Source organism: Sus scrofa, chromosome 14 (assembly GCF_054392235.1).
Source record: "Sus scrofa isolate SSC_HxYL_T2T_F1_AM1 chromosome 14, Sscrofa_HxYL_maternal_Yorkshire_Landrace_v2.0, whole genome shotgun sequence".
Taxonomy (NCBI): Eukaryota; Metazoa; Chordata; class Mammalia; order Artiodactyla; family Suidae; genus Sus; species Sus scrofa.
The window spans coordinates 140,364,441-140,381,432 of NC_139396.1; the positions used below are offsets into that span (position 1 = coordinate 140,364,441).

The following is a 16,992-nucleotide window of genomic DNA, read 5'->3' on the forward strand; positions in this document are numbered from 1 at the left end:
TGGGCCAGTTCAATTTATGGACACTTCCTGTGCACCCAGGTTTGGAGGTATTTAGGAACATTTTTAAATGGAATCTTAGCTTTCAGATTTCTATAATAGAGATGTGGAAATAAGTGTAAGGTAAACAAAATAATGAGAAACTAAGATAGGGATCTATATCACAAATCCCTCAATATCTCGACACTGATGAAAAAAAAAAAGTAAGTAGCCTTCAATAACCATGTAATCATGCCATTATTTAAATGCATAGATGATGACGCTCAGCAGTTCTGAAAGACAAAAATAAGCAGGAGGAGAAAATTGTCACTTGGAACATAATTGGAACTGTGCCTCTGTAAGATGGATCCATTAGCCGTGTGAAGATGGAACGGGGGAGAAAGAACAATCAGTTAGAAGGTAACTGAAAAAGGAGAGGGAAGAGATGGGTGTCCAGATGAATCAGGGCCCCTGGCTGTGGGAAGGAGGAAAGGAAATAACAATGATGATGATGATGATAATAATAATAATATAATCCCCAAAAAATTTAAAAAAGAAAAGCATCTGACCAGAAGTAGAGTACAAGAGGGTCACTTTTTTTTTTTAACTTAAGTATAGTTGATTTACACTGCTGTATTAGTCTCAGGTACACAGGGAAGTGATAATAAAAAAAAAAGATACATATTTTTTTCCATTATAGGTTATTATAAGATATTGAATATATTCAATACAAGATACTGAATATACTTCCCTGTGCTATACAGTAAGTCCTTGTTGTTTCTTTATATGCAGTAGTGTGTTTCTGTTAATCCCATATTCCTAATTGATCCCTCCCTTTGCTTTCCCCTTTGGTAACCATAAGTTTGTTTTCTATGTCTGTGAGTCTGTTTCTGCTCTGTAAACAAGTTACTTTGTATTATTTTTTTCATTTCCACAAATAAATTATGTCACAGAGTATTTGCCTTTCTCTGACTCAGTTCACTGAGTATGATAATCTTGAGGTCCATTTATGTTGCTACAAATGGCATTATTTCATTTTTTATGACTGAATAGTATTCTATTGTGCTTCTCTCTCTCTCTCTCTCTCTCTCTGTGTGTGTGTGTGTGTGTATGTGTGTGTATATACACCACATCTTTATCCATTCATCTACTGATGGACATTTATGTTGCGTCCATGTCTTGGCTACAGTAAATAGTGCTGCTATGAACACAGGGGTTCACACATTTTTTTTCAATTAGAGTTTTCATATTTTCCAGATATATGCCCAGAAATGTGATTCCTGGATCACACAATAGCTCCAGGTTTAGTTTTTTAAGGAATCTCCATACTGTTTTCCATAGTAGCTGCACCAATTTACAGACACGGTCACTTTTGAAAGCTCCAGACATTCTGCCTGGGCAGAGGGAGATTTTACAAACAGACCCCTGGACTGGAGCGGGTGCAAGGTTGGTGGAGATGTGCAAGGGTCACAGTGTTGTGTTACAAGCCAGTCTGATGAATCACGAGGGGCTGCCAGCTGCCTGGAAGTCAGGGCCAAATCCCCTCTTGCGTGTAGGTCCCTTCCTCTCCCTTTCTCTGCTGTGTGATCTTCAAACAACTCGCTCTCTGCTGTGAAACTCAGCTCTTGAAATGGGTACTACTGCATCTGTCATAGGGAATACGTCTCATGGTAGGTTGGACAGGGAGAAGATGGTTAAATAAAAATAGGAAAAAGATGGGTAATTAAAGGAAAGAAAAAAATTATCACAGTGGCTTTTCTAGGAAGGTAAATGTGGTTCAGCAAGGATGGAGTGAGAAGAAAGTCACAGTGGGTTAGACCCCTAGGGAATTTTCTTGACTTCTTAGACCATGAGAATCCCCAAATGCTAAGTAGGCATAATAACATATCTAATCTTTACTATAAGAATAAAATTGCATAATCAATGTGAAAAGCTTGGCAGAATACTTGCTGCGGAGTAAAGGGTCAATACTAGTTCTCATTCTCTCCTTTTTCCGCTGATTACTGTCTCCAGCCTTAGCTGTCCACAGCCCCTGGGAAAGGGAGGATCTTAAGGAGAAGCAGTTGTGATTGCTTTCTTCTTCCAGACTTTCAGGAACCCAGGAAGGACCCTGGACAGTGCATTCATGTCCTGGAGATGAATACTGCTTAACAGCGCCTTTCCTGGAGTAGCTGAGGCTGTTTGGCTTTGCACCACAAGTCTTCTTGTCCTGGGGCATTTTCTCATCATGTCTGCAGTTAGAGCAGCCAGGCAGGCAATGGAACTAAGCAAGACAGGTGAGTGAGAGCCTTGGAGACCTGAGTTTGTTACTTTCATCTGATAATATTTTATATTAAGAGTACAGCTCAGTAAAGGGACCTGGTCATTCTAGGAGGTCACTTACTTCTGGTTTCCTCTTGCCAGCTATGATATCCTGGCCAGGCGTATAGATCTCTTAGAATCCTGAATGTGCTTCCCATTTGTAATGTGTACTTACAATAGCCTATTATACTGAAAGGAGGAAGTAGGACCAGATAACACCTAAAGGAAAAAAATTTTTTTCTTCTTATGGCCACACCAGCAGCATATGGAAGTTCCGAGGGTTGGGGGTCAAATCAGAGCTGCAGCCTATGTCAAAGCCACAGCAACACCAGATCCAAGCTGCATCTTTAACCTACACTGCAGCTTGTGGCAATGTCGGGTCTTTAACCTATGGAGCAAGGCCAGGGATAGAACCTACATCCTCACGAACATGATCTTGGGTTCTTAACCAGCTGAGTCATAACAGGAACTCCCTAATATGAAACCCACAGAGTCAACAATGTTTTCAGAGTGCCATAAATTGGTTCTTGCCTGCTCCATTCATTCTGGTTCAATGGTACCTTTTAGTGATTGACAAAGAAGACATTCATAACATATGTCCATGTACAAGCCCAAGTCTTCCTCCTCCCTAAACCACTCCCCTCCTTGGCAAGACTTTTGGTTACAACCACTCTTGACAAGGAAGAATACAGGAACATTTCAGCACTACTAGATTTCTAAAGGGCCATCCTTAGAGACAGGTCTTTTCTGGATATCCCTGGAGCTCACTGAAGAAAGAGATCCAGGCCCTCCTAGGGCATCAAATGTTCTTCAAACTTTCCCAGACCAATGCCTGGATTAGGAGGCAGCTTAATCCATTCTAGACAAGTGTTGGTGGGTAGAATGGATCAAAAGAGCTGGATTAAAAAAATTGCACAAGTAAAAATATAATTTATTTCAAAGTCCAAATAGCTACCAAGTAGCACAACTGTCTCTTGCCAAACTTTCATTCCAATCATTTCTTTGTTTCTCCTTATTTCACTTCTGTTTCTTCTTATTCTTACACCCCCTTTCATTCCAAGTTGGGAACAGGTAGATCCAGCTGTTTCAGGTAGCAATCACAAAATAATGATACAACCTGGTTAAACAAGTTATCTAAGGTGAACAGAGACCTTCCTTGTTTGCATATGATGGCATTTCAGCTTGAGAATTTGTTTTATAAACAAGCACTGGGGGTGACATTTAGCAAGCTCCCTGGTTTCCACTCTAATTGCCATTTTTGTACTTGGATACTTAAATTATTTACATATTCATGAGATTAGAAATCAGCTGTGACATTGGGAAATTTCAGCACATGGAAAGCTTGCCAAACCAGCACGGTATATAATGTTTCACATATTTCTTATAAATCACAGAGTGCCTTTTCACTAATGCAGTGCCTTGGGAAACATGATGGCACTGGGTAGATATCAGTTTCCTAAGTGTTTGTGCTTGTATAGAAATCATTTGAATATCCCCAGGGGTTGAATTTGAAAGATCCATTTGTCTTTTATTTCAATCTTACCCTTTTGACACGAAGGGAGTGGTAGGTCTATACAAAAACAGAGTTACTGTGAAGCCAAATACTTTAATATTTAATGGCTTACTTTTATTATAATCAATAATATTTTCTGAGTACCATAAATTGGTTCTCGCTTGCTCCATTCATTCTGGTTCAGTGGTACCTTTTAGTGATTGACTAAGAGAATATCAACATGGACAAAAGCATCTATGACTTCAGGTACCTGAAAGACCCTGCATTATTGTTAAAGCAGCCTTGTGTCTAAATTCAGTTAAACCACACCAGGTGTCTCTCTCTCAGGTCTTTGAATAAAACACTGGCGAGCATCCATGTGATGATGCCAGCTACATGCCAGGCTCTATGTTGAGTATTTTATGTACTATATCACAGCATCCTCAAACACTCCTGTGAGCCAGGTACTGTGACTACTTCCACTTCAGAGTTGGAGAAACTTTAAAAGTTAAGTGACCTGCAGAATGTCACATGGCTCTTTGCAGGGCCTGGCAGAGTAAAGAACTGATGTTCCTACCCCACTTTCTGTGTTGTCCATTGTTGGTGAGAAACCAATTGGAACAAGTTCTGGAAAATGCTCTTCTTTTATCCAATAGTCATCATTTCTCAGGGAATTCCTGGCTTTCGAAGCAACCCTGAAAAGCAATAGCCCTCTCTTAGGGCCCAGTCAAGAAAAATAGGAAAGATGAAAAAGAAATAAATGTGTCTTTTTTGTTTTTAATAAATGGATATGAAACTGTTTAAATAAAATTGCAACACTGGTAGAAAGAAAGGCGGGAGAAAACAAAATTATTTTTTAATTTAAAAATATGTATTTTCAGGGAAGTTACTAAAATTTTGTTGTATGCTCTCAAGCGCACTGGCAGTATAGTTTTCCTTTCCTATAAATATTTGAATTTAACTCAAACTCAGCCCTTGTTTATACAGAGAATACTGCTGTTAATAGTTAGGGCTTCAGTTCTTTGTGAAAGGATCTCCTTATCAAAACACATTCTCCTTTAAAGCCGTGTTTTTGGTTGTAATGTGTGTCTTACACACATTTTCCAAAATATTGAAGGTGTGGCCACTGTGTGAGCCTTAGGATTTTTTTCATTAACAGTGACACTTTGGAATATAGATGAGAGCAGAGATGGTACAAGCCCCCACATGATATTACTTGACTGCTGACTCATAGAACCCTGGAATAAGTGAGGCAATATAAACTCATGAATATTCTAGCACTGATACAAAATGAAGGGTGAGCTGTCCTAAGGCTTTTGTCCTCCTTCCATAGAACTGATCACTCATTTGGGTGCATGTTTAAAATTCACAAAACAATTGAATGTCTCCTGAAATAAAAAACTGGCAGGGAGATCCATGATCAGGAGAAAAACAAAGATGATGGGAAAGACAGAGAAATAAGAAAAAAAATTACTTGGGGCCTCATACAAAGTAGCAGGTGAGGCTGACTTGTCCTGCACAGCTTTCTGTTTTAAAATTTTGAACTAGTATAAACACTTCATAGGAAAATAGCATATTTCAAACAAAGCATCATTACTTATCTAGAGACATTCTGAGAGTCTGGTGACACTGGAGGAGCCATCCTTGGTGGCAAGAACAGCAGGCTGGAGACCTCCTCCAGCCCACCCCTCCCCACCTCACCTTCCTTAATGAACACCTGCTCTCCAGTCTCCCACAGCTCAGAGACCCAGCCACTCTATTCCGCTACATACATGCTTGCTTGTTTTTGTAGGAACTGAGTTCATGGCCCAGAAGGACTTGGGTATCCGCAGGGTAGGGGAAGAAGCACACTGGAAAGGATGGAGAAAAGTGGTGCCTCCTGCTCAAGGTCAGGGGCAGAGGCAGCAGGTGCATCTGCAGAGCTATCTGAGAAAGGCTTTTCTAGAGCAAGGGGGCCTCTCCTCCCAAACTCCTGGGCCATCTGAGTCTTGAGAGCATTCACGGGGCATCACAACACTGCAGACTCTCCCCTGTACCGTCTGCTCTGGTGCAACCCCACAGAGAGGCCACAAGCCCAGCACCCCCCGATGGTTGGCAGAACTGAGGTATATGCCTATTCTTATGCTTTTCTTTTTTTTTTTTTTCTTGCAGTCACATCTGTGTTTTGTTTTCTCTCATTTCAAATGTTTCCCAACACAACATGTTTAGTGAGGTGTTTAAGACAGACTGAGAGATGCCGTTGGAGGCAATGTTTTATAGCACAGTTTGTACACTAGTTTATTGCCAAATTAAAATAAAGATGTAATCTGGCAGACTCAGCCTGCTGCTAAGCCTTCCTTGGGTGGTTTCCTGTGCTGAGGCAACAAAGTGGGGGAAAAGACAAGGAAGGAAAAGACGTGTTCTCTCTCTGTTCTCCTGGCTGCACAGTTTCCAAATGCCAAGAAACAAAGGAACGAGGAGAATGTTCGGTTTGTCTACTGCTTAATTACAGAAATAACAAATAAGGAAATAAAGGAAAGTGATCTGTTTGTGTCCCCATATTAAATACCGTGCAATTCTTCATGGCATCCACAGTGATTCACTGCTGTTTTGTGAGAAGTTTAAAAGGTGTGACTGTATGTGATAGGCAGCCCTCTGCCCAATTGACATGGACTTTGCATAATGTCTACAATGCTTATTTTTCCGGAAATTCTGGGGCTTTTCAAAGTCACATCTTCACAAGACCCTTCAGAGGCCAAGGAGTCTATCACCTGTACCTATACCAAGGAAGTCCCCCGACAGGGCTTCATAAGAAGTCAGGGGACTTCCCGTTACTGGGTTAAGGATCTGGCATTGCTGTGGGTGTGGTGCAGGTCAGCAGCTGCAGCTCCATTTCAACCGACCCCCAGCCTGTGAACTTCCATATGCCGTGGGTGCAACCTTTAAAAAAAAAAAAAAAAAAAAGGAGTCAGGCTACTTCTTTTAGGGCTTTAAAGGGGAAGAGGTTCCAAAGCTTTTCTCTTTGGTCATTCAAGTGGTGGCTGGAGAGTCACATGCTTATTCAACAAACTTTTACCTCTTGGCAACCACCGAAGTATTAAATATCACAGGTAAATGTCTTTCTCTAATAAAAAAAAAAGGCTAAAATATCAAAATATCCTGATTTTATGAATTTCAAGGGCCTTTGGCCACACACATTTCTCCCTGATTAAAAGCTGTAAAAGAAAGAAAGAAAGAAAGAAAGAAAGAAAGAACGAACGAACGAACGAACGAAAGAAAGAAAGAAAGAAAGAAAGAAAGAAAGAAAAGAAAAGAAAAGAAAGAAAGGAGGGAGGGAAGAAAGAAAAACAAACACTGGCTGCCTATGGAATTGATGGCCAGTAAAAGCCTATCTCTGGCAAGAAAGGATAATCTGCTCAATCCAACTCTTTGAGTCCCTCAAAATGCTCACATCAAAAAGCCTCCACTGAGAGTTCAGACGCTCAAGATGAAACACGGCCGGAGCAGAACAGCACAGCCCATATGGGCTCCTTCCTGTAAGCCAGAGATCCAGACTCTATTCTTGGGGCCATCCCAACGTCCCCTTCACTGAAGGAGAGACGATGCAATGGCAGGGAAATAGAGGGAAAGAAAGGTGGCTGTGTACTCAAAGGAGGGAGTGTATGCCTCAGAAGATGGATGGCAAACAAGGTAACAGAGAGGAGGGGACTGCCCCCAGGTGAGCTCTGAAGAAGCTGCCATATGGGCCAACCTGATACTGTCTATCAGATAGCACTTGCTGCCTGAGAACTCTGTTCACCGCAGGCTAGTGGAAGACAGCATCGGCAGAGTGAAATCCTAGCACCAAGGCTACTGGCTTAGCTTGGGAGTTCTGTAGCAGCAGCACAGAAATATTGATGAGCAATCCTTACATGAAAGAATAAATGTCCCCATTTCCAAAAGTCACTGGCCTGCCAGCACCAGCACCGGGCCCTCCTTGGCACCCACAGCTGCATCTCATCAGAGTTAAAAGCTCTGTGACTTGTAGATGACTGCCAGCTATTATTTCCTTATCACTGATCCACTTGAGTGGCCACAGACCCTTCCCACTTGACTTTCAGCCAACACCACCAGCTAATGGCTCCTCTGATGCCCGCAGCCCACTTCCTCCCCGCTATGGCCCCACTCTCCATTCTGTGGTTCAAGCCTGACACATGGAACCTTTCTCCAACCCCTACTCATATTTGCAGATTATCCTCAATCCCCACCCCACCTCCCTGGGATAATTTTTCCTTCATCCTTTTCTGGAGAAACAGAGAACTGAGTAAAAAGGCTGACTTCTGTCCCTTGGCTAATCTCCAGGTATCACCATCAATTTAGTAGAGAACTCTACTAGATCTCATATAAGGTTTTGGTCACCTTAGACATGTGATACCAATGAGTGGTTTTCCCCCTTGGGAAAATCTGTTAATGCCTCCGATTTTAGTTTTGTTAGTGACACAGAGAGCAAAGATTGTGAAGATATCTACCTCTAAAATGAAAGAAATCATTTGGTCAGTGGTCACAAAAGACAATTTTTGCTCCAGACCAGAACTACAGTGATCTCACCATAACTGGTCTTCTTGGTTTTGGCCTCATTTCCACAGTTCATCCTAACGTTGCTACCAGATAAATCTTTGTAATCTATAGCTCTGAACACACAATTCCATTGGCCAAAATGTACAAAAGGCCCCTAACTGGGATAAGAAACATTATTTTGCCTAAGAGTCAAATCATTCCCCCAAAACACAAGATTAGGTTCCAAGAGTACATGTGTAATGAACTTCCCCAGATTTCAGTTTCAGGCAAAGAGACACATTTACAATCCTGTAAATGCAGGTTTTCTAACTTTACAGTTTTATAGTATTGTTTATAACATTCCTCTTGTGTAAAATACCCCACCCCCTAGCAGAAATATGACATATTCATTAAAGTTCAGGTGAAATCATTTTATAAGATCACCATCTCCTAAAGTTTGGGCTGCCAATTTCATATAATCCATAAAATATGTGAATGAGGGTTCTATCTGCCTTTTTGGTTCCTCTTAGACTAGTGATGAACTCATGTGTATTTATCTTTTTCCCCTATTGGATTAAATACTCCTTGATATAGTTATTTTACACAGCAGTGCACCATACTGAGCACATAAACCAGACACTGTGTCTTAAGATTTGCTTCTTTGGTTTTTTTCAGTCTCATCAGAAGTGCACCTGATATTGTAATTATCCACATAAACACATTTTAAGGCAAAGAAAGCCAATACCAAGTACATTCCTGTCCATGGCCGAGTGGAGCCGTAACCGCCACACGCCCACATGTCCTGACTCTTGCAGGGCAAGCCACTCTGCCACAGTGCTCAGGAGTTGTTGTGTGAGTGCTGGCACGTGAAGGGTTATATGTTTGGGTATCTCCTCTGATACACTAGCAAAGATGCATAGTTTTCACTTAGCTAGGTAAATCTGGCCTTCACTGTGCCTCTGGCATCAGGGGGAAAATTAACCAACTGTCAAATAAAATACAAAAACCTAGTGGATTAAATGACTAATACTCTGTGTCCCGATCCGCTTAGTTTTGCCTCTGGTAACTGCACCATCCTGGACAAGATGCACTGTGGCTTGACTCCAGGAATGAAATTGTACATTCTGCTGAAAGGGTAGCCAGGCTGCTCAAGAGGAAAAAAATACTTAATTGTAAATCTTTTCTATTTTTAGGCTAATGTGCATTTTATTTGGCAGGAAGGGCAGCATGAATAAAACTCCAATCCTAAGAATTTTAATTTGCTTCCTCAAATATGTTCGTGTCAGTAGAGAGCTTGGAAAGTTGCTTCTACCCTTCCCCTCCCTTCAGGAAGAACCCCCCCACATCCATGCCAGCCCAGATAGATAAAACCCTAGAATACCCTCCTCCCTCAGGTAAGTCAAATATATGGAATTTCTAACAAAATTCCTCCAAAGAGAATTCTCATAATGACCTCACTGAACCACGCATTTCACAAAGAGCATTCCAATATTTTACCTATTTTCCTTTTGGCTTTTATGGCCAGAGTCCCTCCCACATTTGCCTAGGTATATTTTATTTCTTCTAATTATAATTAGATTGCTTTTGCTGTTTCTAGACTTAGATTCTACCTGAAACTGTAAGTTCTTTAAAAGCAGGAGCTCTATGTATTTTGTAGTGGAGCTATGGTAGAAGAGCGTAGAATGTATTTGATAGCATGCATCCCATAAAATATATACATATGTCATACACACACACACACACACACACACTAGCATAACCTCATTCAATGTTTTTGTTAAAAGTAGACCTATCCTTCAGCACCCAGCTAACAAGTGAAGAAAAGTGCTGAGATTACAAGATTCTGAATAATGTTATCTATGTACATTAGTATTGCTCCTCTGGCCATTTCTCTTGCTATTTTAACAAATCACTGGTTAATGCTCTTAACCTTTACAGGGTCATCCTTCCCTTAAAGGATCTGAGAAACCTATGGCTCCTTTATCCCCAAAACACTGTCTTAAATGCTATCAGGGTTTCTTGATGGCCTGAAACTTTCAGAATGAGAACTGCCACTCCAAGGGTCTAGCTTTCCCTTTGTCTGTTGTTTTGGATATTTACATAGCTCAAGCAAGCAGCCTGAGACCACACTACTGCCCCTCACCCTGCTGGCACAGAGCTCAGGCTACTGCATAGGACAAACTCGACTACAGAGAAGAAAGGCAGAGATGACTAAGGGGCTGTCTTTCTCAGGACAGCTATGCACCACTCTCTCAAACAAAGTAATCCTGCTCACCTTTTGGTCCTGGCTGTACGCCAGAATCCAGTCCTCTTGCTTGGGGTGGAAAAGTAAACTCTGGATGTAAAAGTTCAGCCGGTACTTTTGATAGGTGGCCCCTTCGTCTGAGCTGATGAGTAAACTGCTCTCAATCTCCGGGTCTGTGAGCAACATAATCTGTGGCAGAGAATTGTTTGGGAAAGAAAACAACAGAAAAGTTAAGTTTGCAAATTTATAAAGCTTACAAATGACCTAAGTTTTTGACAAGGGAGGGGAAATGAGGGGTGAAAGAACACTCATCCAAACAAGGCCCTTGGCTCTGTCGGGTTTGCTCTCCTACCTTGGACCAAAGCCATGAAACTGTTTATACCAAGAAAGGAAGGAGCCAGGACAGGCAGAGGTAATAAAGACGTGCAATTTCTTCCCTTCTCTAGGGATCCTTGTTTCTTTTCCAAAGTAATTCCCTTAATTGGAAATACTTCCCACTGCTCCCCTAACCTCAACCCTCCTTCCAAGAGGGCCTTGTCTAGTCTCCATTTGAGGGGAATGAAAGAACCAGACTTGTTATGGTGAGAAGGGGAAGGAAACAGACAGAAGATGGAGTTGATCAGTTTTTCTCTCCTGCCACAAACCCTCTTGTTCACATCAACCGTATCCATGTCATCCTGCCTTCAGCCTGATTTTCTGAGTCTAGAGTCAAAGGCTGGGTGTTGAGAAGCCTTCCCTGGCGCACTGAAAAACGACTCCTCTACCACCTGCTCACCTACTACATAGTTTACTTACTTATTTTATTCACTGTCTATATTCTCTCTCTAGAACATAAACTCCATGAGAAAGGTGGTCTTTGACATTTCTCTATTTTTCTCCTCCACAGGTGTATTTCCAACAGCTAGAATGAAGGCCAGCGTATATTATATACTCAACAAGTATTTGTCAAATGAATGAATTCAAGGAATTCATTAAAGGAATGAATAGAAAGAGTTTTTCAGAGCAGTCACATGGATCTAGAAAGATGCCCAGGACAGTGTGAGCAGATGTGAAAGAATGGAAGTTCCTTGAAAGAGGGGTTGGAGGCCCCTCTCCATCTTTAGCCTACTGACAAGAGAAGTATGCTATACCCGTGTAAGAACTCACTGCTCCAGAGGCTTGGTGATCTCTTGCTGGGATGGTTAATCTTGGCCAGAGCAGTGTGAACAGTCCACAATAGCAGCGAGACAGAGGAGCAGCCTGGAAAATTGCTTTTGATTCTCTCATTTTAGGCCTCTAGGAATGTGTGAGAAAGCACTTCATTACCAAGTCTCTGCAGGTTGCCTTTCACACAGGCAAAGTGCACACCTAATGCCTCCAGACAGGTGGCCTTAATGCTACCCATTGACTTCTTCCCCATCTACTGATTAATTGGCACTTTCTGAGTTTGGTTCAGAGAAGCATGAAAGATGTGTTTAACGTGTGGCTGTATGAAGAGAAATCATTGCAGCCCAGGCTTTAAAGATTACCAGCCAAGGATGTGGCAGTTCCCAGAGAGAGAGTGCGGGGAAAAAAAGAAGAAAAAAAAAAAAAACAAAAAAAAAAAAACTACAGCAATGTCAGAAAAGAGCAGGGTGCTAGGCAAACACACAGGGATTTCTCAAGCATTTGGAGGCAATCATAGAAAAACCTCAAGATAGTTAGCATCATCTTCCAAAGTGGTGTCCTGTCTCTGCAAATGGCACATGAGGATCACACACCAGACACGCTCATCCTGAACTGTGTTTGTGTTATCCAGGATGAATTTAAGGTTCCTGGCTGTTCTTGCAACCTTCCCTTCTTGAAGAGGAGAAAGGGAGGTGGTGGAGCAAGCAGAAAACGCTGTGGCTGTCAGCCCCACCCCAAACAAGATGGAGAGCACACACAAAATTGCAGACTAATTGCCTCTCATCGCAATGTTCCAGTGAAGCCATTGTCCATCAGCCATAAATTCTAACAAAGTTATAGGTTTCTCTGTCTTGCAAGCACCAAGCCGTCAGTGTTCGCTCCTTGGATGGCTGACACAGAACCATCAGGTAATCTGCTAATACAAACTTGTGTGGCTTCGTTAAAGTCCATTGTATGCATTAAGCAAGGACAATCAGATGGCTCCTAAATTCACAAGGATATTTCCAAGTGATTTCATATTTACTGGCACATAAAAGCTGTCATTTTCCAAATAACAAATAAGTCATCAAATGATCATATTGCTTTGTGTCTCCAATCACAATTAACAATAATACATAACAACCTTTTTGCACTATTGCCAAAAGTAATTTCCATGATAATATGAAGAGGCTCAATTTTATGGAGCATCTACTGTCTCAGGCACAGTGATTTCCAGTTCCTCTCTGATTTTCCATTTCCCTATAAACCAGAATATGTTTTACTCTTTTCCCACAAGTGTGGGTCTCATCACCTGCTTCTCCTAGCAGATTGCTTCATCAAAATAAAAACCCTGGGCCCACAGAATATCCTCAAATCAAGTTGATTTTTATTTCTCATTATTTAAAGTATTTCTGATACTCCTTTATGCTCTAAAGGAGACTGTAGGAGATATTTTACATCCAAAGTACTACTGGATGGAGGAGGAAGAATAATGCAAATATTTTCAAACATATGGAGATTTGAATATTGAATAAATAGAACTCCTAGCTTCCTCGCTTTTTCTTCTGGATTCTAAAAATATGTGGACCAAAGTCTCACCACCTCTACGCAGCCTTCACCTAAAACCTTCTATTTACGGATTTGACATTTTAGAAATTATGGACGATGTCTGGCATTACTTATCAATCCCTTTTGAATTTACAACCTAACCCCTATAAACAATGTGATTCTGCCTTACCCTGATTTATCTAATCTGTTTATGGAAAAAGCATTTAGATTATTTCAGGGCTAGGTCTCTGGAAACTCCCCCTGTAAGATTCATACATATATCAGTACTACACAAACCTTCCAGTGGTTCTTCTCTCAAATCTCTGCTCTAACCCACTCAAAATAAACCAGTCAGTCTGGATCCATTTTTGTTTAGCCATTTTTTAACTGCAAAAACAATCTTGCAAAACTGCCAGCAGAATTCAGAATAAAAGAGAAATAAACTGCTTATGACCCTATCCTTTCAACAAGTTAAAGCATGTTTGTGCTCCCTTCTACTCCTTTATCCACAGTTATATAAATACCACGGGTTGAGCCTTTAATCCTTTTTTTTCATTTAATATCATGGTCTATATCCTTTTCCACCTGAACCTTAAACACACAAATGCACACACACACATTAATATACACTTCTGCATACAATGTATTTCAATTACTTAATCACAACCTTCAACAATTAAGCTGCAATTGGTATAGTGGTTGAACCACAGTAATACTTAATGAACTATTATTAACTGAATTAGTAGAATCTCTATTTCAGTCTTTAATTTACTAAATGTAAATTCTTTAGTAATTGTATTTCAAATGGGTTAATGTTTGTTCTGCCATTTTATAGATTATCAAAGGCAAATATGTTAATAAGCAGAGAATTTAAGATGTAAATAGAAACTGTTTAACCCATTTGAGAAAAAAGATATAATGTAAATATTAAGTGTGACCCAATCTTTAAAGTCCTATTTTCTCAAGGAGGTATTCTACTAGGAAATACTGTCAAAACAGTAACTTCAAATACTCAAAAAATAATAAATTACATTCTTTAAATATATTCAGTGATCCCTGTTTTGCTGGTTTCCACTGGCTTTCTACCTTCTTTCGGCTGTTCATGTGACTTTGAATAAATAGTGATTTGCTGTATTTAATCCTCTGCATCCTGGAATATGATCTGAATGACAGAACTCTAAAAAGCCTTGATGAAAGACATGACTCCAAACTTTGCAGGATTCCTGAAGTGAGCTCTCTAAAAAGAGAACTTATCTGCCTAGCATAAAGTTCTGTCCATAGTAAGTCCCTACGTCTTCATAAATGAACAAATGAATGAGTCCTTCCTGCCCCTGCCTTCTGCTAAATGCAGTTCATGGATCCCTGTGACTTTGGGAATTGAGTCCTCTTAAATCCCTGCTGTTCTGCTTGGAAGTAAGGAGGGTAAAGACAATGAGAAGAGTCTGTCTTTAACAGGAAAGTAACTATTCTCTGTTCAGGTCAGCCCATGAGATCACAACTTGTTTACTTATGCCTTGCAGGGTGTGCAAATCCTGCAATGATCGCATCTACAGATGAATTGTTTTCCATAGAAAGTCAATAACAGCGACACTAGTTCCCACCACCTGACTCCAAGCAATCATTCATCACCCACCTGGAGAGAAGGACAAAACCCTAGTTCCTTTTCCTAAAGGTGACAAATGAACATGAAATGGAATTTATAGATTTCAAATACATCTCCCTTTTTTTGGCATTAGTCCTTCTGAAAGCTCAGTGTCATCAAAAATTAAATGCGTCTCTGCTCTCTTTGGCTCCAGATTCAACATGTGGCTACATGATGTAATTCTACAAAAGGTTGCATGGCAGATTTCTGATCTTTCCACCTGTCAGCTCAGGACATTTCTCCTAAAGGAATGTCCTTAATGTTTAATTTTCCAGATTCTTTTCCTAATTGTGTTGTTCTTGGAATTCCTGTTTATCAGGGTAGAGTTATACAAGTCAGCTTCACCACCTCGAAGCATATACCTTTTCCTCCAATTTCTCTACTCCTAAAGCAAAGGGTATTTATTTTGTGTGTTGTTCATTGTTTGCTTGCTCATTTGTCTATTCCTTGTCATTCACACACTGGAATCAAGAAGAGCTCAAGTGTTGAGGATACCTTTCTCTTGCTTTGCTCAAGGCTCAATGCAGATCCAGATACCCATATCACAGGTACATAATAATTTTCATAATGATAATGACAGTGACAAGTAACAATAGCAATAGCAGCCATTTATCTAGCCACTTTATTCAAAGAAAAATCTATCTATAAAGAGTATAAGAGGCTACTTGCAAACCTCTGGCTCCAAAATAAAAAAACAAACTGGGCAAAATGTAATCAGAGCAAGTAAATAACTGGCTGACCAGTGTGGATGGAAAAGCTGCCTGTTCCCAGTGTTAGCTGAGTGTTTATCCTTCCCAGATGAGATAGATGATGGTGAAAGCAGTAAGTGCTTATCAATCAGCAACTGTTTGGAGGACAGTGTTAGGGAAAGTTACATGGCACCCAAGAATGACCCATGGAAAGGAAATCACTCAAGTACACATAACAGTGAGAAAAGGAGGGGAAGATGATTAAAAAGACTCCATCAGGTAAACAATGACAGGAGAGAGTCTATAGAAAAATGAACCACTCACTCATCCTAAGACCCACTCACCCCCTCCTCCGAACTCAATGAGGTTCACTTAACACATCCCCCATGTTCATTAGCACAAAGTACGGTCATTTGGTACCAGGGAGACCAAGAGAATGTTTGAGCGATAGACTATCTCCTTGTGGCCTGAAAACTGATTCCATGAAATTGTAGGGAAATTTTTGCATTGCATTCTCTAGTTTTTTTGTTTGTTTGTTTGTTTGTTTTGTCTTTTTTGCTATTTCTTTGGGCCGCTCCCGTGGCATATGGAGGTTCCCAGGCTAGGGGTTGAATCGGAGCTGTAGCCACTGGCCTGCGCCAGAGCCACAGCAACGCGGGATCCCAGCCGCATCTGCAACCTACACCACAGCTCACGGCAACACCGGATCGTTAACCCACTGAGCAAGGGCAGGGACCGAACCCGAAACCTCATGGTTCCTAGTCGGATTCATTAACCACTGCGCCACGACGGGAACTCTTTTTTTTTTTTTTTTTTTTTTTTGATCCTTACTCACAGCATGCGTAAGTTCCTGGGCCAGGAATCAAATCCTATGTCACAGCCTGTGGAAAAGCCAGATCCTTAACCCACTGTGCCCAGTCTAGGAGACATGCCAGAGACAAGCCAGATTAGCAACCTACTGACCACAGGGAAAACTCCTCTAAACTATTTTTTTTTAAATGAGGGCTCAAAGTCTGAATTTTCCAGGGGAAAATAGAGTTTTTAAAAGTATATCAAGCAATTTCAGTCCTTCACACTTCTCCACATAGCCTTCTCAGAAGACCTGACCCATTACTTGTTATGGAACAAGGATGATAATTCATTCAGTACTCTTTCTGCCAAACCTTGTAGGGTACACAGAAGAGCAAGGTTCACCAGGAATGACAACGTATGGCTTATACTCCCTGGAAGACAATTCAAGAAAGAAAGTTTATGGAAGACAGTTTCTGATTTCTCTTGGGACTACTGAACACAACCCTCTCCCTTGAAATAACCTAGAGAATTTCAAACTAATTAACACCATATCCCTGTGAGACGCTATTCCCTATACGCATGAGGTGAACTGATCTGCAGGGCTGAGCTTGGGCCTCCTGAACCACACACTTGTTTTCCACAAGAGCCATGACTAATTCCTAAACAC

The 16,992-nt window shown here is 40.9% G+C and overlaps 1 protein-coding gene across 7 annotated transcripts in view; it reads right to left on the minus strand.

The window, feature by feature from the left end:
- SORCS1 (sortilin related VPS10 domain containing receptor 1) overlaps positions 1–16,992 on the minus strand; it is a 531,938-nt gene that overhangs the window by 180,107 nt on the left and 334,839 nt on the right. For all 7 annotated transcript variants that reach the window (XM_084993370.1, XM_084993369.1, XM_084993368.1 and 4 more), the window contains exon 4: positions 10,560–10,718. In XM_084993370.1, coding sequence (XP_084849496.1) covers positions 10,560–10,718 — 159 coding nt within the window. The remainder of the gene's footprint in view (positions 1–10,559; positions 10,719–16,992) is intronic.